A 26,142-nucleotide genomic window follows, 5' to 3' on the forward strand; every position below is an offset into this window, starting at 1 on the left:
CCTCTCCTTCTTATATCTCATAGGCTGTGGTTTGGAGTGAATAAAAAACATAACAGCTACAATGTATCCTGTCCAGTTCTATATGGAAAAGTTACATTTACAAAATAATTGTGTTAAATAATTGTGTTCTCTCCCCAGAATGTCTGCTGACATCATGAAATCTTCATTTTCTTTACAATCCAAAAACACATACTAGTAAACACCCTAATAAATACCACCCCACACACACACACACACACACACACCTCACACACACACCTCACACACACACCTCACACACACACACTGTGCAAAGAGGAAAAAGGCCTTCGGTGTTTAAGATGGCCTGTGATCAAGATTGGCTTTGGTAATTCAAGGGCATTTTATGTGAACGCCTCACCAAGGACTTCACTTCAGAAGGTTAAGAGGAAATGGCTTTAAAATATATATACTTGTTTTGTAATTAATATATGGCACAGATGGAGAGTGAACACAGTGCTATTTAAACTCCAAGATCAGTTAAACCTTACCACACATTTATGCCTCCCACTCCAAGAAAGCATATCACGCCGAGCAAAACCATTCCATTCATTAAACAAAGAAATTTAGAACAGACTTTGAAATGAAGGGCTTATGCCTCTGGGGTATAAGAGCGATATGGCACATGTTACTGTGTGTAATTGCCAGAATACATACTTGTTTGCTTCACAATGAAACAGACAGGAAATAATCACATAAACACTGAAGATGATTAGACATCTGTTATACCAAAATGAATCCAAGTTTTGATTTTCATGTTTAGGGAAAAATGAGTAAAAATACAGATTTTTAAACTGGTACATAGTAAAGGTAGTGTAAAAATAGAGATCGGCGATGTGATATGGGGAAGTACAAAATCCCATTTAACCTATTTCCCTTCACCTAGGATTTGTCTTTTTTGTTATACTTTATTGTAGTAGCAATAGATTGACCAATTTATTGGCACTAAGAGTGCATACAGTTATATGTCAATGGTTAACTCTTTATGTTGCCATGGTATTAACACTTGTGTATACACATTAGGCTTTACTAGCGTATTACTCAATTTTGTTAATATTCTGTTGGTTTTGTTGTAAAAGCATTTGCTTACAATCATGCTTAATATTATCAGCTCAATGATTGTAGGGAGCTGTAAGAGATGGCATATTTGCGTTTGTTTCAAGGGTATTAAGCCACACAGGAGTTATTTTATCTGCTAACAAATTGATTATTAATTATAGGTAAAACCAAAACTACAGCAAAACAAAAAAAAAAACATAAAAAAAAACAGTGCCATTAAAATTCACTGCTCCGATAACTGAATGAACACCAGTCACCCTAATGTCCCAGATCAGTCAAACATATTACCCTATCTTAAGGCACTTGGAACAAATAGAACCTTCACACCTTGGTCAATCTTTTCAGTATTATTAGGATCCCAACACAAACACAGTAACATACGAACATAGTAAGTTAGGTTGAAAAAAGACACAAGTTCAACGTTGCTTTTGATCGAGAGGAAGGCAAAAGGTATGATAAAAGAGTAAGAGGCGGTATTACTAAAACATTTTAATACTTTAAGAAATTGAACAAAGCCAAGGCCAAAAGTATATTTCAGTAGGAGAAATGATTGGACAAGATGACAAAATCTGAAACTAGAGGGGAAGAAAACAGTAAGGAAGTTTTATTCACTGAGAGGATACCGAATAAATGGTAGAGGTTAACACAGGGAGGGTATGCAAGCATGCATGGTATAGGTATAAGGCTTTCCTGAATAGAAGACAAAGCCATGGGCCAAGTAATGTTTGAATATTTTACAGCAGGCATTCAAAAATAATGGATATTAATGATATAAATCCTGCTTTATGTCGCTTTCCTTCATAAAGGGGTCTAACACTGCTAACCTGAAGTCCTATGACTTCACAGTCTAATTGTATATATACTATAGTAACATGTAGCTGCAATTTAACAAAAGTATTCCAAGTGGCTACATGTGCTCAGCGTCACTAGCTGAAGCCTATAAAACGCTGGTTGTTCCCTAGTGGTAATAACTAATTGTAAAATAAAAGAAACAAAAATAGCATTGAGTGTGTTCTAAAGTAATAAAGTGGATGCACAAAAGTACCGTAGTTGCTAGATTATAAAACGACCTCTCAAAATTTGAATATTAATTTAGGAATTTTTTTTCATGTTTAATAAAAACTATGATTGAGAAAAATGCATTTTTTGTTTTTATTTCCTGTTATTTGCCAACCTGTCCCCAGTTATTCACATCTGCCCCCCAGATATGCCTTATACCCCCTTATATGCAACTCTGCCCCTCCAGAAATGCCTTATACACCCCTATATGGCACTCTGCCTCCCAGATATGCCTTTTTACCCTCCTATATACCACTCTGCCCCCCGCCCCCGAAATGCTTTATACCCCCTATATACCACTCTGCCTCCCTGATATTCATTTTAACCCTCCTCAAGATTGTAAGCTTGCGAGCCGGGCTCTCCCCACCTAATGTATCGGTTTGTCTTAGTCTGTCGATTCTCGTCTCGTCAGACCCCTTGAATATATGCATTGTATTAAGCGCCACGTGAACTGTTGGTGCTATATAAATAAAAGATAATAATAATAATAATATTATTTGCCACTCTGCCTCCCTGATATTAATTTTAACTCCCTATATGACACTCTGCCTCCCTGACATTCCTTTTAACCCCCTATATGCCATTCTACCTCCCTGATATTCCTTTTAACCCCCTATATGACACTCTGCCTCCCTGACATTATTTTTAACCCCTATATGCTACTCTGCCTCCAGAAAGCCCTTTAGCTGCGGGGATCCGGATCTTAGTCTTAAAGTCAGACCTCTATTTGGGGTCTGATTAGAAGACTCTGAAAAAAAACATTGTCTTATAATCGAGCAAATACGGTAATCAGCCACACTCAGTTGAGAAAACCTTGAAGAAGTCAATCAATATAACGTATAACACGTGTCGGCTTCCTAGCCTGAGTGAGGCTGATTACTTTTTTGATCTTTCACTTTTCAGATTCATTATGCTTAATAAACATTTATAGTTAGAAGCCAGTTCCTGTTTTTAGGATCTGTATGATCGTTTCTCCTGTTTTGCACCGATCAAGCCAAACAGCAGAAGAAATGAGAACAAAAGAACAAGGAATTAATTGTTGTGCTAGCATTTCCACATATCTCAGCATCGTCAAAATAAAATAAGTTATTACTCCATTGATGGGAAAAAATGAAAAAAAAAATCAAAAAAACCCCCAAATTACAGGCATATTAGTATTGTATTTATTTAAAAAAACGAGATACTGGTGGGAAAAAAGGATTAACCTTCACTCCGCCTTTGTTATTGTTATTACCTGGCTTCTGTGGCTTCCTTTCAATATTGTTCCAGATTCAAAGTCCCAGAGGCCTCATTTGACATCATTGCTGCTGCTTACGAGTGAACACATTGCTAAGGACTAAGTGCAGGGTGTTTAACTTCCTAAGATGGCACCAAACAATATTGTGTGATAACAAACACCTGATGTCTATTCGCTCAGAGATTTAATAGTTCTGGAATTGTTATTGCTGCCTTTTAACTTCCAAAAAACTTGTTTGTGAAAGCTGAGTCCAGCCCAACCCTGTGAATATGAATATTGATCTCATTTTATACTCTCATTAAGGGACAATATCCCTTACTAAAAGAATTGCCCACCGAACCCATCAACATCCACTCGAAATGGTGTAGAAGTCGACATACTATTGGGGGGGGTTAATCGAAAGTTGGGCTGAAATGGGAGGCAATGAAATAATCATTGTATAAATAAAAATATAACAAATATAACATTAAAATGTTGCAACAGTTTTCTTACATTTTTTATAGATGGGATAAGGTGGATAAATATTCCTCCAGATTATTCTAGAAAGAACCAAAAACAGCACTTTGTATGCACGTTGTATTATATGTATTATAAGAAGAAAACCCTTTATCCTCCACTCCAATTTGCTTTCTTCGCTTACACTTCTTAACAAAACATAGAAACATAAAACCTGACCGAAGATAAGAACCATTCTTCCCATCTAATCTGTTCATTTTATTCCTGAAGTAAAGACTCAAACCACAATCAGTATTTGTGTCTGGGATTCAGGATAGCCATATCTCTATCCCATGCATGCTTACATTTCTTAACTCTGGGCGGATGTTCCATATGTAATACAACTATACTTAACTTATGTGCATAAAGTAGATGAAATACAGGGTACAGAATAAACATTATAACATAATTTAAGATATTTGGATATTTCGCCCCCCCCCTTAAAAACCAACAGAATATAAGAGAATTAATATAAGATACTCAACATGCTTTTGCAATGCTCTTAAAGGTTGTGTTCACAAATTTTGTTCAAATGAAAATGATTTGCACTTGATCTACGCCACAATATTGAATTAATCAAAATGCTGTGATGTTTGTCTGCCCATGTGGCTTAAGGTAACTTAATATGTTTATTCAATTACACAAAACTGGTGTATAATTTATTGTACAACTTAATAACATGGACGGTTGATTAATCAAACGAGACATGCACAACAGTCATTAATTAAACATAATGACATTAGAAACAGAAAAGGTGGAACCTATCTAATTGATACCTAGCGGAATGTCAAAATCTATAACAGAATGCTTACCAAATATAAGAGAGAACTGATGAATGCATTTTTGCATGATTTAGTGGATTAGCCTCTAGGAAATATAGGAAACGGAGATTTAATGGAAACATTCCAATACTTCCAACTGTTACACGAAACGCAACTGGATGGTCAGAGACTGATATGAAACAGACACTTGGCGCTTTATAATACGAAGTGATATTGGTGAGTTTCAGGCGGACCTGAAAGGCATTTCAAGCTAATTTTATTTAATTTCCTATGAAATAGAAAAGCAAATGACATCCAAATCCTCCCAAGACAAGTTCTGGAGATATTTCTGACAAGGGCTACTAAAAATGGTGAATAATTTGCAGGATCCAAATCATCGAGCTTAGATGTAATGTAAGAAAGTTACTTAGAGAGTTACTTAGATAAGTGGAACAGTTCCCCAGCATAAGTGGTAGAGGTTACCATAATAAAGGAATTTAACACACGAGTGGCATATGGCTATGCTGAATCTATGACACGCCCAATGACTGATTAATGTTTGAGTCTTTAAAGCAGGAAAAATGCTTCTTACCTGCTATCAAATTCTATGTTTCTATGACTCAATCCCACATTTATCCACCAGGCTGCCTATGGTAACAAGAAAATACATATCAGGTCCTTTTTTGCTCCCTTCTATACATTCCCTTTCTAATAAATGTATTTTGGACAGGACTGAATCATTTGTCCCCTATGTCAAATTCTAGCAGCCCTCCCCTGATACTACCTCTATAGTTTTGCCAGACTATGTCCCAGCACAGCTACTTTTGAAAGTGTCTGTCACAAATATATTTGGGGACGCAGCAACTTAACCCTGTATGCTGCAAGATGGTAGCTTTGTTTTCAGTAAAAGAGAAAATAACAGAGGTGATTAATGTGCAATTTCAGGAGGAAAGAACGTGCCTAATGCTGTATATAGATGTAGGGATTTGTTCTGGATACCTTTAACAGATTCATGACTGGCCTTACTGTAACCAATAAATATATATTGAAAATTGGCTAAATTCCATCATAACGCATTTCTAGAGCACCAGTATGCATGACATCATTGGGGGAAGTGATGGGTGTGGTAGCCTGCAGTGGTAGAGGGAGCCTCTGCAGACTCTTACAAGTCCGCAACCTGATATGCATGCTGCCAAATCTCTAATAGTGATATCGCAAATCAGACACGAGAGGATAAATGAAGGTTACAAGGGGTTCAGGTCTGTATAGCAGACCTAATGGGAAATAATCCCTCTAGAATTTGAATTTTCTTATGACCATACCTAGTAACTTTCTAAATGAACCGACCGTGAGACTTTTGATATATTAACCCTTTAATAGCCCATCGTGAACATTCCATGTAGTGAGTCACCAGATGCGTTACCCAAGTGGCTCATTATTTAAAGATACACATAATTGAGTCATCTGTATTCAAGCAAGGATATCAACTCTAATATACTTCAATATGATCAAAGCAGTATCAAATAGAAAGGAGCCAGTTCTAGATTATGTGACCCTCAGAATATTTAAATTTCCCATTTAAATGGGTCAGTGGACAGTCCTGGCAAGGGTAGCCATTGCCCACAACTTCACAGGTATGCCCATACATGCATACACACACTCTTACAACATACACATACATGCATACACACACAACCACTCTAACACCATACATTTACAAATACACACCAATCCAACATTTACACATACACACACCCTCTATGGCCTTACACATAAATATACACACAAGTTGATGGACATTCGGGGAACCGTCCTATGACTTACTTATTTAATGAATCAACAAACTGAAGTAGTTCAAACTACAAAGTATCGGATAAAATCTAAACTAAATACGTAACTTCATATATTGCATTTATATTTGTATTCTATTAAAATACAGTTTTATTAGACATGAGAGAGAGAGGCTGTGCCAAAAGTATCTCGAAACACTTTCAGGCTTACCTTTGCACAAGCATTCAGTGCACACATAGTTTTATAACAGGAATAAAAAAAATTGCACAACATAAGATTTCTGCGCATACAAATTACTAAAGATTAGAGGGAACGTTGGACTTGAGATCAAACCCTGAGAATTCCCATTTTTGCTTATGACTGGTTCTGCAATAGAAAATCGCTAGAATCCCAAACGTAACGCAAGAGATAATTTTAGTTTTCTGTTTTGCAATGAAAAATCTATAGCTCGGGAATGTTTATTTCATTGTACATTACCCATTCACTTTCACTAAATAAAAATATAGGTCACTGAAAGCATATGTATTAAAAGATGCCGATTTTTGAATTTACTAACCAAGTGCAGGATTTTCTCATTGAAAAATGAAATATTAATTTGGCTAAGATGAACTATTCTTTAAATGTAAGATATAAATCCAACTCAGTAAAGAGATATCGATGAATAATTCTATTCTAATACTTATACCACAACCTGGTCATCCAACTGGATCCATGGACAAAATCAGCAGCTAGAGGCATTTGTAAGAACCCTAGCCCAAGTAAAAACATACATTCTGTATTACATAGCTTGATTATAAATGCGGTTAAATGCAAGTCTATAAAAATTATCCTGAGCGCACAATAATTTACCAAAAGAATGGAAAAACAAATATCAACACTATTTTTACCATTACACTTTTGTAGCCAAGGGACAAAAACTATTTTCTGCCAACATCAAAGATAATCTGATTTTATTTCTGGATCAATTTTACCTTTGCTAAAAGCAATGCTCGCTGTTGCTAGTAGGGTATCCAACCTATAATTGAAGGGATCCACTGAATCTAATAAAACATCTTTATTTGGCAGGGAATTCTGCATTGTAAGCATCCTTAGTAAAAAAAAAAATCAAATAAACCTTTCTTTAGAATATTAACTACTTATCCTTTAATCTTAATGGATAACCTGGAGTTACCTGTAAATGTATATGTCTAATGAGAGTTCTAGAAATTTCTTTATACTGAATATGGTAAAAATCTCATCACTGTCACCTTTTGCTGTAACCATGGATAATGAATAAAAAAATGACATATATGTTGCCTTTGTGTGTGTTTCCATATTGGCATAAGTCTATTCCATTTTGCTTGCGCAGGGTAAGTAAACGTAACCTGAAAAATTAACTTGTGCATATTTCCCCTTCTGCATGACATTACATTTTTCTATGTTAAAAAAGGCATGTATTTTTTAACATGATAGTTCATGCTGCGATTATATTAATGTTATACTTTTTGCTTCTTGTTAGCCTGTCAGCAAGTTAGAGTATCAGTGGCATGGGGAAGTCCAGGTGGAGAACTGAGGCTTGCAGAGTCATTTTTTGGCTGTTTTCCGTAATGCTATTTTTAGCATAAGGGTAATTGAGGCATGTGCTAAAAATAAATCAAATAAAATCCCTTCAAGTGCAAAAATGTTAGCATCTCATCGTATTGCTTTTGCAATTAATTGCTCAACTGGTAAATGCCTCAAACCAAATCAGAACCCCTGTGCTAAATGTTAAGTGTCTAAATTTAAAAATAATTAGATTTTGAGCAAATATTTCTTCTGCTCTTTCTTTCCGATTCTATAAGCCAGAGTAGTTTTACATGCAAAACTTCATGCAAGTGGATACCTTCAATCATAAAGCACCTTTCGCGTCAGTACAATAAGTCTGATATATTAGCTAAAACAAGAAAATAAAAGCGAATTAAAAAGAAATGGTAGCTCGCAAAATGGGTAACACATATTTAATTCATACCATGAATGGTTTCTCTCCATGTTTTTTTCCACTGTTGCCATTTAATATACAGTCTTTTATTTCAGTGTTAAATACATGTATCATATAGAAAGGCCTATGCTGCATGCTTGTTGACCATACAAACACAAAGTTTGTGAAATAGATCCTAGTGCGTTCCAGTAACAGCGAAGACTTCTCCAGAGACCGGTTTCCAGCTAATAACAATCGGTAGCATTACTCCTTGCCAGTAATCAGTATTAGGTAGGCAGAGAAAATGAAGTGTTTGCAGAGGGAGCAAGCAGGCTGAAGATCCCAATGGGATGAATGTGATATGGGAAAATACACAGACAGGAAAATATCCCCATGGTGTGTGTGTGTGCTTGAGCGTATACATATTTATAATTGATATGGTTGAATGGTTTTACAATGTTTTAATCATATATTTTAACGTCCAATATCTAAAGTTTTTCAATCTGCAGTCCTCAGACTTTTGGATAGCAAATCACATCAAGCTCAGCCTTCACTGGAGTCAGAGCTTTGGAAAGCTAGAAGAGACTATTGTGGAAGTGTTCCTCAGTGGTGCTTGTTAATATATGTAACAGATCCCCCGCAGAGCCACAAGACCATTTTTTTCAGGTAGGGCAATCGGCCCATGTAATATACCAGTTAATAGTTATTCTTAGTAATGAAGCAGCACAAGAGCAGAGGTGCAAAAATATTGAACCAGCGCCTTTAATTTAATTGAATTCCGGACTTGTAATTCTAAGCTTGGTTTGAAGTCAGCAGTACCATGTATGTAGTACTACAATTATCTGCTGTTTCTCTGTAGCATGGGGTTTGGTTGTGTGTTACTGTGTGTTATAGTATATACATAAATCCTATTACTGGGTCTGTTTTAATGGTGATGCTTGAGCTATTATGTATAATGATCATGAAATAAATGAAAAATGGCAAGATAGCCATGACCTCAATATATTTTAGAAAGAGCGGGTTATTACATTTAAGGCATAAAATAGCACCACCAATGTAGAATGCAAAGAACTTTTACATTTGTTAGAATAACTAAAAGCACTTTTATGCAGGAAAACTCTTCCTCTGAAGTTAAAGGGAGTTCTTTCTTTTCATGCTGTTGGGGGGTCTTGTTAAAGAGCCTTGAGTATAGCACACTGCTGAATCCTTCCATGGATTTGCAAGGGAGATTCAAATACATTAAAGTGTATATGGTAGCTGGAGTCTTCCCTGTGGATTGTAACATTTAATCGCACCAGTTATTCCTTATCAGGGTGGATTGGGGATGACTATGCGCTCCTGGCAGTTTAAGGTCAGTGGCCGCTAAACGACGTGCATTCAATCGTTGACTGTCTACACAAAAACCACATTAGGCTTTTATACTCAAGCAGCGTGCATATCCTGATGATCTAAATGACCAGTCCCAGCCTGGGCATTATACCTTTTCAACACAGGACTTTTTGTAGGGCAAAGGCCCTTTCTATTACATAGTTACATTATTGAGATTAGTTTTATCCCATCTTGACTCCCATGCAAATCATGGTTTAATAAATAGACTCTCGTGTCATGTCGAGGGACAAATAGATTTTTGGAAATTCACAGTTACATAAAGAAATCTACTGCCAACTGCTTATTATAGGCAGATCATTCTCTCATGACACATTTGATATATCACCAGAAGGGAACAAAGCTACTTAGGCTTTGGCAAACAGCCACAAAACATTGATTACAATAGCCTCGGATACACTGCAGCCATTTCCCTTCTCCTTTCTAGCTGTCAGCTCCACCTTACTCAACCTAGCTATTATGAAGATATGATGGAAGATCAAAGTTGTTTTATGAGATCACTGAGTATAAGCAGCTAGTTGAAGGGTAATTACAATCCTGTAAATAAGAACAATGTACAAAGTATACATGGTGGTCACCTGATTCCATATTTTTTCCACCCAGGGTATGTTTCGACATAGGCATATTATAGTGGAGATGAAGCTAAATTGTCTCTATTTCTGGTTACATATAATTAGTTATATAGCCATTAGGAGTCAGCCCACAAATACTGAAGCAGATCCAGCTAGGGTAAGAAGCGCAGACAGTTTTTGTTTTTTGTATACATTGTACAGCCAATACACTGTTTTTGCAGCATGCTTACACTGTTTGGTAGGCCTCGTATTATACATTTGTATTATTTGAGCCTGAGACTAGCTTAGCGCACCGACATTTTTTCTTTTCCCTGTTTGCACATATTTGAGGTTGTTGGCTCCTCATCAGTCTGGTTGCAGCTTGCTGTCCAGGGGTTAATAGGGAGGAGGTTTAATTGCACCTCCCCCAACACATTAATAAGGTTTTGGTAGCAGTATAAACTGCTTTGTGTGCCCACTATGTAGGAGGTGAGAGTAGGTTCTCACCCTATTGAGAGTGTGCCTTGACGTGGCGGGTGAGCTTAATTATGCTTTGGCCAATTCATATAACCAAAACCTCTCATTTATATTATGTTTATATATTTGTTGCCAACTTTATTAGGGTAAGAAGTGCAGACAGTTTTTGTTTTTTTCAGATCCAAAATGATCCCATAAACTAAATCTTATAAGAGACATATAGGGGACATTGTATAGATCACAATTATGTCCAACCCAATGTGGTTCAAGTTGTGCCTGTAAAATCGAATCCCATCATACCACAGGAAAGATCATAAGTCATTCTAACCACTTACCAGAACCAAAAGACTTACTGAGGGTTACAGTTAGTCACCAGTGTAGCGGCACATTTAGGCTTTCCATAGCATAGCTAATCATAGGAAGGAGGATGCCAACGTATTTGTAGAATGGGTACACAGTTTATTTCCATGGGAACAGAGCGAAGGATAGGGTTACAAAAAGAGAAACATTTCATAAATGTTAAAATACAGAAAATACTGTATATTGCAGTTCCTGTTATTCTGGTATCTGATGTGCTTCACAACATATATCTTGTAACATACCTCAATCTGTTTTTAAACCCTCACAAAAGAACAAGAAAACAAAAACTATGAAGTTTCTCTAGTATACCCCTTTATTTATATTCTTATTTATCTAATGCCCTGCAATAAGTCTTTCAATAAGGCCACTTGGGTTAAAAGCAATGGGAGAGAGCGATATCTTCCCAGTAAGGCAAATGCATTACCCTAACACACAGACATCAGTATGATACTTTCTTGATGGAGGAGCATACTGATAGGTATACATTGATCGTGTGTGCAAGTATTTAGAAACCAAAAACATGTAATGTTAAAGTAAAAAAAGATTGTAGTCGTACTGTTTTTGATGTGTGTAATGTGCGTCTTCAACATGGAAGCATTTTGAGTATCCTATACAAGATGTTACAGTTTATGTACAATGAGTGTACTGATCATGGTGCAATCGGTCTTTAATACATAAAATACTTTTACAACAGATTCATTATTTACAAACTAGTGAATGGCAAGCTCTGTCTAAACCGCTGACCTATAGCCTTTAATCTAAAGTACAAATTGATCCTGTAGCAGCAATGTAAAGCCGTTTGCCTGTGCATCCACAGTCTGTCCCTTCCCATCCAATAATGCATGTCGTACTGTTTAGTATACAACGCGATGGTGCAGAACAAAGTGAGTAAGAAGGTTTGATCAAAGTAATTTATAGTTGCATTAATTCAAATAATCATTAAATAATTCAAATGTTTATTAAATAATTCATAAACAAGAAGAATGCAACTACATATTCATTTGATTTGAAACCATAAATTTTAACAATTTAAGTAGTCCAAGAACATCTCTAATACGTACTACTTGTGGGCAGAACTTTCCTGCTAGGAAAATATTGTCTAAAGTCTAAAGAAATGATGATAATAATATTTCTTAATTTTAGGACGCCGTGTCTGTGCATTGATAGGATTAACCTGTCATGCTGCACATTTTCTGGGTACTAGAGTTGTAGCTTTTATCTTGTGTGCCCAAGAGACATCAAATTTAAACTTCATTTAGGTCAGTCTAACATTGCAGACATAACTGTGCCGAGATATTACATTGTGTATTGTTTAATTAAATTATGTATCTTATGTATGCATTTACATGTGTTTTATGCAGATATATACCAAGCAAGGGTTGTTTATTTTATTTTGAAGATTAACTATAGAAGACATATATAGAAGATATTATGCGTGTTTTATCCCAGACTCAGACTTTAATCAGTCCTTCATCTTATATAGATTCAGGATAGCTTGATGTCTATCCCACACATGTTTAAATTCCCTCACTGTACTAATCTCTACCAAATCTGATGGGAGAGGCTGTTGCATTTATCTATTACCCTCTTGCCACATGACAATTTTATGGGGGAGGGGGTTAGTGTAGCCAGGTATTTTTGCCTCACTGTCTCATTCAATACTAGCTTGAATTATGCACTGACCATAGGCTTCAATATTTTATTTTAAAAATGAAATGAAGAGAATTAAATTATCCTTATTAAGTAATGTTCCTTTATGATGTTTTAATACAATATTGAAGATAGGTGTGGATTCATTCTTTGTTCTGAAAAGCTACCCTAAACGGAAATATGTCTTCAGCTAGACATACAGAATGGCAGCTGCCTACACTCAAGTCTAATGAAATGCTGGGAAATGGACAATGGAATGCTGGACCAACTATCTATTTCCTGATAATACAAATTATAATGCCCATCCCCCAAAGATGACTGCACTCCTGGAACCAGTAAACACCACCAAGCACCTACCATCCCCTTCACAGGCAACCTCACTATTTTAATAAAACTAAAATAATAAAAACTCTATTTTTTGTTAATAGAAAATGTTCTTTGATGACAAATGTGTATTTCAGTGAGATGAAACATAATTACACAATTCCTTGTACCGTCCAAAGCTTTCCAATAATAATCTACAATTTTTCCCCCCAGAAACACTTAATCATGCAACACAAAAAAACATGGATGGGTTCCTACCATAGAAAAAAAAAGATAAAAAGGCTTCTTACAAGTGTGTGTTTTGGTATGGTTTATGTTCTTAACATATCAGAGAGCGCAATTACGTTTTTATTTATGTAGAACAGCGACTTTAATATACTATATTGCATGTCATTCACACTCAAAGAAGATAAAAGACATTTGCTCACACACTGTTGTCTTGAACTCTTCAAGTAACACGGTAACCACTTTTTTCAAGTCAACACAAACACTGTTCCTAAGAGACAAATTGATTCTGTTGATGGAAACATAACCTTCAAGTTTGGATTCTTATACATACAAAACTGAAAACAGCTATACATGGGTCAACATTTACTGTATCCCTCCTTAACTCCTTAATGACAAAGCCCATACATATACGGGCTCAAAATGCATTGTTTTCAATGAGTTTAGGGACCGCCCATTGTCCTTTAGGGGTTAAAAAGTTCAAACATAACGAGAAATAAAGAAGGGGGAATGACTTACATAGAATAATTATTCTCAAAGTCAGAAATTAGCTTAAAGGTGACACCCTAATGCAACCAATCCAGGTTTTAACCACCAATGCTTTGCTTCTCTGTCAAACTAATTTTTGGCAAATGTCTGTATGAGGCCTCCTAATTTTTGGGTTATTAGGTTCTAGTAAAAATACATGTATATAAAAGTACAGAAAGGATATACTAGACAAGTGTCCTCTAGCAGACATAGTGAATTTTATTATTAAAAAACAAATAAAACATAATGAGGTCCATATGATATCACTAAGATAATACCGTATTGGCTCGGATATAGGCCGCCCCCGTATATAGGCCGCACCCTAAAAGTTTGGTGCTTTTTTAAAGAAAAAGTTTTTTTTCTTTAAAAAAGCACCAAAAAAAACATGCTGCCACTCTGTCCCCCCCCGAGATATGCTGCCACTGTCCTCCCTCCCCGAGATACGCTGCCGCTGTCCTCCCTCCCCGCGATCCGCTGCCGCTGTCCTCCCTCCCCGCGATACGCTGCCGCTGTCCTCCCTCCCCGAGATACGCTGCCGCTGTCCTCCCTCCCCGAGATCCGCTGCCGCTGTCCTCCCTCCCCGAGATCCGCTGCCGCTGTCCTCCCTCCCCGCGATACGCTGCCGCTGTCCTCCCTCCCCGCGATAAGCTGCCGCTGTCGCTGTCCTCCTCTGCCCCCCTCCTCGACTTACCGGAGCAGACTCCCGGGTGTCTTGCGGGGCCGGCGAGGGACATCTACGCAATACGCGTATGCAACTTCCGGTACCGGAAGTTGCATGCGCGTATTGCGTAAATGTCTCCCGCCGGCCCCGCAAGACACCCGGGAGTCTGCTCCGGTAAGTCGGGGGTGGGCAGAGGTAAAACGCTTAGATAACCTCCCGTGCCGGCACCCCCCCCCCGTGGGAAGTGCTGGCAGGGGAGGCTGTCTGTCTGAGCGTATCGGGGAGAAGGATGCAGGTCCCCTGCACCGCTGCGGGGGATCTGTATCTTAACCCCGCTGCACGCCCTGCAGTCCCGGGCGTCGGGCGCTAGAGCCCGAATATAGGCCGCACCCCCACTTTAAAAACTTAAAGTGGGGGAAAAAAGTGCGGCCTATATTCGAGCCAATACGGTATGTTTATAGGTAAAGCACAATTATTAACCTCTTAATGACAAAGCCCGTACATATACGGGCTCAAAATGCATTGTTTTCAATGGGTTTAGGGACCGCCAATTGTCCTTAAGGGGTTAAACTCGGGTACTTTATGGGTGTAAAGTATAATGACATAACCCCTAAGAAGTTTTAAGATTATAAATAATGTTAATTTAAAGGGCATAAAACACTGAACACATAAAGAGGCAAAGTGTAGAACCTATGGCTTGGCAGATATAATGAGAATACAGAACAGAATGAATAACCACAACCTTTTGGGAAACTGTTACTTTTGATAAAAAAAAATTTGTGGAAAAAAAAAAAGTATTTTTGCCTATTGCCTTAGTTTCTGAGACAGAGAAGACAAATTGCAAGCCTAATGACTATACAGTTTTTCACGTGTAAACATTGATTCATAAAAATGTTAGCGGTATCCGTTCTATTTTGATGGCAATGGTTCGTACATTAAAATAAACACAGCTTTTTTTCTTAAATATCAGCATATTTCTTAAAGTGAATTAAATTTGTTCAAAAATACAGTGCAGACTGTAAAAACAACAGTGCATCTTGTTCTTATATAGAACAGGATATGTGTTCCTTATTTATCATTAACACGGTTTCACTAAGAAAGGTTACATTCCCTTTAAGTGTTTTATTTGTGCATTGTGATTATTTTGGGGGAAATTCTGTAACTGATGTAGCGTTACTGGAATTTAGTCAGGCTGAATGTTGACATACTTCTAAAACAATGTTACTTTATTATTCCGGGAAAAACATTTCATGTTTAGTTGCCAGCTTAATGGTTTGTGGCTTCTGCCAAATGTTACATTCAATCCATTTTAAATAACATTGTTTCATTATTCAGGAGAAAGGCCAATGTGCCAGAAAGTCAGTTAGACATGGTTCAGGTTGATTTTAGTAATAAAGAAAGAAGTGTGGAATAATTTAAAGGGAAACCATCGCCATCACAGCATTAGTCATTGGGTTTAATAGCTGTAATTATTTTGGAGATATTACACTTAAAATGTAACCTCTTGGAAGCCTAGAGTGGTGGCAGTCTGTGGCAAAACTATCATCATCTCATCAATTTCCTGTCCTCAAATTCATTTTTTGAACCAATCAATAATCAGAAACTTAACAAAAGGGGATAATCACACAGACCCTAAAAACATTATTTCCCTATGATATGAATACAAGGTAGGTTTTCAATACATATGTAATTCGCCATAGAGCAGTGTCAACTATAGGATTTAGGAACCATGACAAATCCTCTTTATGTTTTATCAAAGGGGCCACTGTTGAATTTCTTTAGTTAGATTTCATGAAATGGACCGCCTTAGCCCTTTACCTTATGTATAGTATTGTGAAAAACATTTCGTAGATAACGTAGTCCTCTCCACTTTTGCTATTAACAGGACCCAACCCTAGTCAGATGTACCCTTGGTACCCTGGTGTCAGTATGATTAGTGTTAGACCAAGGTAAACAAATATAAGTATGCTCCACCTGTTTGGTAACTTGTTAACCAGTTAACCTGGTGTCTTTGCCTAACTAGGTTCGTTCATTCCATATATTGGAAATGTGCTGATATTAGAATCTGTGTACTCAATGTGATTTATTCCCTAATGGGAGAATTGTCAGTAGAGTTTGCAACAGAGTTGTGGTTTCAGTTCCCTTATGTCACTATTTATTATGAAGGGCTAATGCTGAAAACTTTCTCCAGCAGGAAGGGGTTAGCGGAGCCTGTATAATGCAATGGGTGCAGATACTTTGGAGAACTCTTACTGATATGAACAATACATTATACAGGGCCAGCCAAGATCACTGCCCACTGAGGTTGGCCCTTTATAATTTACAGAAAAAAACAGAACCCTAATGAGGGTTACTGAGCATTCCCAACTTCAGTAAGGCGTAAAGCTGGTCTATCATAACTATATATAATATATATTATATAATATAATATTTCTTTTACAATCTCTCTCAATGTAGCAGGAACTGCAAATACAGCCGAGCATGTAGCTGCTATACTGCATTGAAAAAAAGTAAGAAAATAACAAATTTTCATCCGAACTACATCAAAAAAAATGTGGTCCTCCATAAATATAACCAAGATTGTTCCAGTTTGCTTAATGAATCACCTGCTGGGGGTCAGGGCCAACAATTCCACCAGGTAGCAGTCTAGAAAAACTTTTTTTGAGGAGGTCGGAGTAAGCAAAGTGGGTTCAGATGATTTGACTGAATTCTTATCCAACCGTGTCCACTAATGTCTCTTCTTAGACCTGACAGAGCATATAACTAAAACAGCTGTAGAAAAGTGTTCCTTTGTAACTTAAAAGCCTGAACAACCTGATGCTTTCTCTTTGGATGAAAGCAACAAAAATGTAAGGGGTGATGGAATGTGAAACAACAGGCTTGGCTGTTGGCAAGTTGTTGCAGGAAAGGCCAATAATGAGAGATATCAGTAGAGGGCATATTCACTTCCTAACAGTTTCCCAGACCTACAGCCACTTTTACCAATATTTCCTACTCATTTTCCAACAATGGTTACCACATAATGAAGATGAAGGGATGTGAATAGGTTTAGTGTCTATGCTGACTACAGAGGAACATATGATGCAGTTATGTGTCTGGCCACCTCTACAGTTCTGCATCATCTGCATTCATCACTGGGGGCCAGAGGTAAAGAAACTACTTCTGTCTCCTGTGCTATTGCATCAAAAGCAAATGAAGAACAATGATGTCCTATGAAAGTACTGAAACAGAATGGATGCCAATTAAGAGTGTGGGAAGTTAAAGAGTGGCTTTTGAGTTTTTGACAAACAGAGACTCAAATACCCAAAATGGAATGTGTTTGGGCGAGAAATGTGTTATTGTGTATTTTTACACCATATAGGCGCATTTACTGTATAAACCTACAACCTACTGTACATGTAGGTTACCTTAACTTTTAAGAAGGAACCAATTGTAAGGTGGCAAATCCATAAAGCAGTGCAGTGTTGGCTGCGCTGATTGCATTATTTTAAGGTCCAATATTTCAGGAAACATCCACCCATCTTAATTAAGGCAATGTGACACTGTTAGCAATGCACACTTAGGAAGTGTACGGCTGATACCCCACTTGTTTCTATATTCAATCCAGCTTCCAGACACTGCATTAGAAGTCATTTGGAAGAAACAAAGCAACTACGTGCTCTCTTCAGCTTTCACATGATAAGAGCCTGGTGTCCTTGCAAAGACCTCTGAGCCAGTTTCAATCACACAGAGCGAACATAAGGAATTAGCAGCTTGATTATGAATTATGGAAAGAGCATATCCTACCCAGAGATTGTGGAGAGCTTTTGGTGCGCCTGGAGTGCCATCTCACAGCCTTTGGTTCGAGTTTTGTGCATTTCAGCCCGTAGAGAGGGACAGCTTACTGACACATCCCCAATGGAAATGACTAACTCACGGTACAAAGCCACCTGGGTGTTGAAATCCTGGACAAGCTAAAAGATACAAGGTCGCCATCACAAATTATTACATTACATTTATTTTTCTGTAATCCAAATTTGCTACAGCTATTAGATTAAACATGTATTAGAAAGTTAGAGAGATGTAAGCATGTATACAACTATTACACTCTGTAAATCAATTTAAGGTCGTCAAAAACATGTCTTATATGTTATGTGAACAATTGGTCAGCAAGCTTACAAAACACATTTTGTGAAATTATGCTTAACACTTTACATACCACAGGGGTATGCAATGATATGAGTCAATATAGCTATTGGGAGGAAATCAAAGCTCTGTTAATTATTCTGCATTTAAATGGCAATTATTCCAAAAGAACATTTTACAATTTTTACATTGCATCTTGGCATGCAGTTCACCCCATTTTGTATGTATCTTATAAGTCAGGTTTGTGTATTTATGGTGGTGATATGACAATGCCAGTAAAGTACCAGCAGTGGGATCAGCTGAGGACAACCGATTTGCCTTACCCTGTAAAAGCTAGACTTCAGAGGAAGTGGCATACAGGTGTCTGGAGGCAATGTCCCAAAAATATAGACGATGGATTTAAATCATTTTTTCCCCCTAACCAATGTTGGTGCTTCATTAAAAAATAACCTTTATATTTTTTTTTCCCTAAAAACTGCCTGAAAAATATCCCAAAAGTTGTAAGTGATATTAACCTGTTAGGTGCCAAATGCTAATAATGTGGAACTCACAGTAACTTATCATGCAATATTAACACTTCAAAATACTTCACTTTAGATAGAGATTGTAAAATAACAATTGTATCACCATTTAGACTTTTAAATTCAATGGCTAAGAAAATAAGGAATATGTATATATAACACACAGATATTATTATTATTATTATTATTAATATAGTTTAGAAATAAAAATATACAATAAGACAAAACAATGTGTTCCAAGATACAGAAATGCACTAGAATTCAGATAAACCTTATTCATAATGTTGGAGTCAGTAGTATTTAACAATCTAATGTCTCCTGTAATCCAACATATAAATAGTATCAGATGAGAAAGAATTAACATCAGATATTGATTGTGACATGTACACTGTGGGGGTTTCATGCTAAAGTTACAAAATGAATGAAGGACAATGATTACGAAGGCAGGGTAAGTGCAATAATTACAAATAACGTAGAGATCGGAAGCTTTGGGGATGAATCAAGCTTTTTGGGTACCAGTGTCAGCCGTGAGCTGACCTGCACTGCCACCTGCAGCCAGCACCGAAGGTGTTAATATACAGTGCCACCCATTGAGAAGCCGCAGCCCGGGCTCACCCAAAACCCATCTCATTGCAATGCAGTGCGGAATCGATTCTAATCTGGGCAAGGGTGTCATCACAGAGGCACTGCAGCTTTTAAAAATAGTGCAACTGCACGTGATGTGAATAGACAAGCCGGTGGGGATGGGGGTGGGGAGCGGCACTAAAGCAAAACCCTTCTAAAACAAATGCATTGTTGGCTTTTACCCACCATTTTGCAGTGGTCCAGGGTTCTCTGAGATCTAAGGGGGCTCTCTGAGCTCCCTCTGCGGTCAGAGTCTCCGGGGTGAGGTTTGCTGCCGATCTGGAAGATAGTTCCTTGTGACCTGGGGCGGTTCTTGCGCCCATTCGGTGCAGAACTCATGCATACACATCCACCAAGCAAAGCCAAGGCGAGATGGGGGGTGCAAGGCGCTAGCCACAGTACTGAACTCAAAGTATGGAGCAGAGCCACCTTAAGGCTTGCACGAGACCTCTTCCTTTTAAAAGGTCTGCCGCTGCAGCAGGTAACCTTCAGCCAGAAGAAGAGCTGGACATGAGACTGCCTTTCCTTGCTGCATTCTAGCTGGAGTCTTAAGAATACAGTTGCAAGGGGAGATTAGCTCTTCAATGGCATTGTGATTCCAGAAGGAAGCTTCCCAATGGCAGCACCAGAAACCTTCCTCTCAATATCGATCGCAAGGCAGGACATGGACAACCATAACTCGCAGTGAAGAGTTGCCATTCAGAATAGGATTCGCATCCCTCACTCATAAGTCCCAGTGGATAAGCTGCATTTCTTTCATTAGCCAAAGCAGGGCTTACCACACCTCCCCGGGGGGATTAAATGTCATGTATGATCCGATCCACGACCAGTCTAATACAGCTTCCTTCCTTCAGATCCTCTGAAATGCCTGGTGGGACTGGAAAAAGAGGTTGGGAATCTGGCAGACTGACGTGGTTAGCAGCCCAGCACATTGATAGGACGGGAATACTAATGTGATCTATCAATCCACCCCCTGCTGCTTATATACTTATCCAATGAGATCCTCAAGAGCATCAATTGTGTTATTACTTCACACTGTTCTATTTTTAGAAAGCCAAAGTGTCTGTGGAGTGAAATACATTGTCATAGAGGTAGACGATGGGCTCGTACAGTGCTCACGTGTGTTTTCTCTAACCTCTGGAATTCCTTTACACAAAGAGGATCAATGTTTCAGGGGTTAATTGACAAATTAAGAAGTCTTTAACTTTGGCTTCAGATTTACATTCTAGAGCTGAAATTGTGTTTTCTTCATGGTGGCTTTAATACAACTCCAATAAAAATAGTCTAGAATATTATAGGGGTAACCTTAATATGGATCAAGCTCATAAAAAGCCATAAAAGAATTGTAACATGTTGAATATAATATTTTATATATATATATATATATTAGTTTTGGTATGTTGGAAATATGTAATTAATTTTTTTATTTGATTTTTTTGATTAATTTATTTTGAGACTTTAGGTTATTGGATGACATGTAGAGCATCCAGGTGTGTGTCAGGAGAGGAACATAATCAACTGATATTCAGCAGGGTCACCTAGCTTCTTTTAGATAAAACCTCAAGTGAAACTTTGCAGTTGAAGGACATTAATATATGAATACTGCATGCTTTGCATGTAGATATCTGACATATACCAGGAGGGCTTGTTATGGGTCACTGGCACATGTCTACAACCAGGAATATTAGCCAGGACTGCAATGCGTTCAGCTTCTTCCAAAATCATTATCTTCCTTTGATAACTTTGTTCCACACAATATGTTTTTCTTGTTTGTTTATGTAAATACATTTGTATTTGCCCATTTTGTGACTGAACCCTTCACACATATTTCCTCTTTTACATAGAGAATTGTTATTAATAGATCTTCCATTATCCTTTATGTCATGAAATATTTGTTTTCAATTTAGAATTTTTACAGCTGACACAACAGCTTTTGCCATTAATAGAGTTTATATTATGTATGTAATAACAACATATTGGACCTTAAACCTTTTTATTTTTTCATTCCAGACTAATCTGTTATTTGCAAGTTAGTGCATGTTTATTTGCCTGTGTGCCTTGCTAGTGTACGTCCAGGTCTGTGCAGGCCTCTCTGTGTGTGCTGGTTTCTGCATGAGTCTCTGTGTGACCATCTATACCTCCCATGTTTGTGTAAATATATTTCTTCATCCAAATGCCTCAATAACATAAACACTTAACAATAAGCCAGGTCCGGACTGACCATCTGGCCTAGAGCGCTCATCATTCACCTGATCTGACACAGGTTGGATATGCCCAGCCACACAATGAGTAAGTAAAAGATGAAGAAGAAGAAGAGGCAGAAGCAGAAGGGGTCAGCAGAGAAGGTAAGGAAACATTTAGAGAGAGTGAATTTGTGAGAGAGTGAGAGTGAATGTGGGCACCGGGCAACAAATTTGAGTTAAAAATGCCCTCAAACTTTTTGCCGAACTGAATAAGAAGGGAACTTGTTGCCCGAAAAAAAAATGGGCCCATTTGCACATGCACTGGATCTGTAAAGAGTGTAACCAAGGCCACTTTTCTTCCCCAGTCCGATCCTGAGCAGTCATAACAGGGAAAATTCCACGTGCCTGATTGCAATTACACCAATATTTATGTATAGCTTTGTCAGCCCCTTGGCGCAAACATCCTACCGCAATATATGTGTGTTAAACTCACAATAACCTCCCTCTCCTACTTGAAATCTCTGGTTCATCCCAGCTACATAATAGAGGAGATTTTATATTCCACTAGATGATAACAATTGTATCTTGTTGTTACTGGAATTTTTCAATTAGAGTTTCAATTTCAATACTGCTATAGGTCACAGTGTTGTTATATTGTTTTTTATGCATGCAGTCATCATGCAGCCTATTTAAATAAATATTTAAACTGTCCAGCAGTCACATATGTTCACTCGGTTTCATAGCAGGCAGCAGCTAATATTGGTGGATTAGATCCTGTTGCAAACCCTATAATAATAAAATACACAAGTAGGCCAAGCAGTTGAAATTAAACAGTCAAGTTGTAATACGTTAGCAATTTACATGTCCACTCTTGTAACTAGGCTGGTTTGTAATTATTTTCAGTATACATTTCTTTTTGTAGTGTTTTCCTTTTCTCATTTGTTTGGCGTTTCTCCCTTCATTTGTGTGTAATAAAATGAAGAATAGTGTATTGGTTTATTAGATATATATTTCTGTTTATTTATTTTGAAGCTTTTTACAAGTTTGACCATGGAAATTATCTCTTTCCATTATCGTTTGTAAAAAACAAAAACATAAAACTGAATTTGTATTATTACCAATTACGGTACATGTTTGCCAATATTGTAATATGATTTTCCACAGCAACATCTTCTATTAACGCTGTTAATCAGGAATATGTTTTTCTCCAAAATTTCTGTGTCCTGAAAATCTTTTGAAATGACCTAAATTGTAAGCTCTTCTGGGCAGGAACGTTGTTTCTTAATGTATTCATATCTATTGTGGCCAGATCATAATGCCTATATAACTGCACCAATTGTAACCCTTTATTATACCGTTAACTGTAAAATGTGGTAAAGTATAACTGGTATCGCTAAATAAATATATACAATTTCAAAATGCATTGCCTATTTTGGCCTTTGTTGGTCAATGGGGCTTAGCTCTGTCAAACTGCCACACTAAAGAGCAGACTCAGACTGGCCAACTGGCACACAAGGCAAATGCTGGCTATCAGCGCCTCCCATACTCCCTCTACCTGTCGTTCCATGTAGCATAAAATTTAGTCTGCCAGGGCCTCATCATTATCACCAGTCTAGCCCTGGCCAAAAGTATGTGAACGTGTACTCAGGGCTGGTGCAAGGATTTTTGCCACCCTAGGCAAAACATAATTTTGCCACCCTCAGGCTCCACCCCACAAGCCCCTCCCCTTTTATCACACCCACTGTGCTAGGCTTACTGAATGACCGCAGTCGGCGGGTCCCCTCCTACTTTGCCTATAGGTGGCGCCAGCTCTGCGCGTACTTGCCTTGGACATACCTTAAGCCGAATTGTCACTTGTCCCAAATCCTTCATTTTACAATACTGCACACTAAACAAATCCTTTTAATTACACACTTGAACCTCATCTCATGTGTATACCACTAGACACAGTGGTCTTAACTTCCTGTTCTCAGGATCAGATTGATTATCCCTCCCCATCGTGTTATCTCTGCCTTACTGATAGTTGTTGATTGGATGGGTGGGTGGATGAGAAGACATATAATTCTAGGACAGGAAAATGTTTAGATATGCTAGTCTTACTTCTATAAAGTAACACAGTCTCATGGTCTAAACTAAAGTAATTACTCTGGTTATAAAAAAACATACATACACACATATGATCTTTCATTCAATAGCATTTTACGGTATTGATGGTGTCCCTACAGCGGCTCTACTTATAAGAGCTCAGTGAAATTTAGCTGCAGATGAAAAAATCTGTAATATTTCTTCTTATAGCAAAGTGCGTTTGATTGATAGACTTAATTCTTTAGGCTGACTGAACAATTCAATGAAGTATCCAATGACCCATGCAAAATAAAAATAAATATATTTCAGGTTGCTGGATCCTCAACGAGGGAGTCATAAAATAAGATCTGTAACATATGTATAAATCATAAGATTAAATTGCCGTACATTGTTGAGACAGGGCAATTGTTTTAACATTTTATGACGTGAATAATATTAATAAATAGATTTTGGAGCTTGTGAAGAACAGGATAGATCTGGTTTGGCAATGATTAGGTCACCTTTTTTCTGATTCATTACTAGTTTTAACTTGTTTCTTCCCTTTGAAGCCTATTAAGATATGATATTAATTTCAGGGGTTAAACGTTCTGGTAGCAGGTCATTCCAAAATGTTTTGCATTTGTTTCCTTGCATCCATAAAATTCAGTCTAGTATCTTAATAGACTGTAGTATCACTTAATATGTCACCCACCCTCTTATGTTTTACTCATTGCATGTATTTTCATTGCAATGGCTCCATGTCACCGGCACCTACCATGCTCTGTTCCTGGGTAATGCCAAGTTATATTCAACACATATAAAATCCTGCACATTTGTGTTCAGTGCCATGTTTTCCACTTTAGAGACAGGCAACATTATGACATTTGTGATCTAAAGCCCAAACAGCTGAAAAAACTAACAAGGTCAAATCAGAGTACCGTTTTTGCTCAATATTGAGACGACCTCTCTTAGGAAAAAAAAGAAAAAGCCTGAATATATCAGTACCCTATAGGGAAAAAAAGTTTTACTAGTAAATATTAATTCACATGTAAACTATTGTCATAAAAACTGTGATTGAAAAAAAATATTTTTTTTTATTTCCTTCTATTTGCCACTCTGCCCTAGTTATGCACATTTGTCCCACCCAGATATGCCTTATGCCCCCTATATGCCACTCTGCCTCCCAGATATGCCTTATACACCATTTATCCCACTCTGCCTCCCTGATATGCATTTTAACCCCCTATATGCTACTCTGCTCCAGAAAACCATTGAACTCCGCCCCATGCCACTCTTAACCCCCATGCCACTCTTAACCCCCTCCATGCCACTCTAACCCCCCCTGACTTACCAGTGCATCCCTTTACTTGTGACCCATGTTCAGACTCCCTGGTGTCTAGTGGGGCATCCGGTGGAGGTCTGTGTGAGTTCTGCCGGCGCTTCTATGGTGGAGCACCGGAAGGTCATGTGATGCCAGCGCTCCATCATAGAAGGCCCCAGAGGAAGTGCCGGCAGCAGCAGAGGCTGCCAGAGAGGAGGATCCGAGTCCCCTCCAGCGCTGCGGGGGATCTGGATCTTAGTCTTGTTATCAGACCTCTATTTGAGGAGACTGTGTTACCTTATAGCGGTGAATTAAAACACTGCCTCTCACTAAAAACCTCTGAAGCTTGGGTTTATTGTGTGTTCTTGGTTTCCAAGGTTGTCTTGGATTTCAATGCTGTACATGTCACCAGCAACTGCATCTCCTGTGTGTGAATCAGGATTAGTTGTTGGGTAAGGCAAGAGTGTCAAACATAGTCCACATTTGGCCCTTTTAAGTTCCTTCCTCCAGTACCCAAGCACATGTCTGAAAAACAAGGTGTCTGTTGTTCATCCTGACACATGGCACCAGGCATCACACAGATTGCCTGAAGTGATATACTGTTCAGCATGTGCTTTGTGCATGTTAGGGTTTTGGCCAGCATGTCAAGGTTTTAGCCTACCTGCATGGTTTTCCACCTCCTCATGGTTTTCTGGTTTTTTTAGGCCGCACTCACTTCCTTGTATAGCCCCTGAACTCAGCTAACCCGTTCCTTTAGGCTGTGGCTGTATTTGCTGAGCTGCTTTA

At 38.0% G+C, this 26,142-nt stretch overlaps 1 protein-coding gene across 1 annotated transcript in view; it reads right to left on the minus strand.

The window, feature by feature from the left end:
• The window catches only part of RGS7BP (regulator of G protein signaling 7 binding protein), a 39,778-nt gene extending 19,128 nt beyond the window's left edge, over positions 1–20,650 (minus strand). Inside the window, exons 1-2 of the mRNA XM_053448024.1 lie at positions 19,975–20,650; positions 18,305–18,471 (exon numbers count right to left, since the gene is read on the minus strand). Of these exons, the coding sequence (XP_053303999.1) occupies positions 18,305–18,471; positions 19,975–20,127 (320 nt within the window). The 5' untranslated portion in view covers positions 20,128–20,650. The remainder of the gene's footprint in view (positions 1–18,304; positions 18,472–19,974) is intronic.
• Positions 20,651–26,142: the final 5,492 nt, after the last annotated feature.

This window comes from Spea bombifrons, chromosome 1, assembly GCF_027358695.1.
Source record: "Spea bombifrons isolate aSpeBom1 chromosome 1, aSpeBom1.2.pri, whole genome shotgun sequence".
Lineage (NCBI taxonomy): Eukaryota > Metazoa > Chordata > Amphibia > Anura > Pelobatidae > Spea > Spea bombifrons.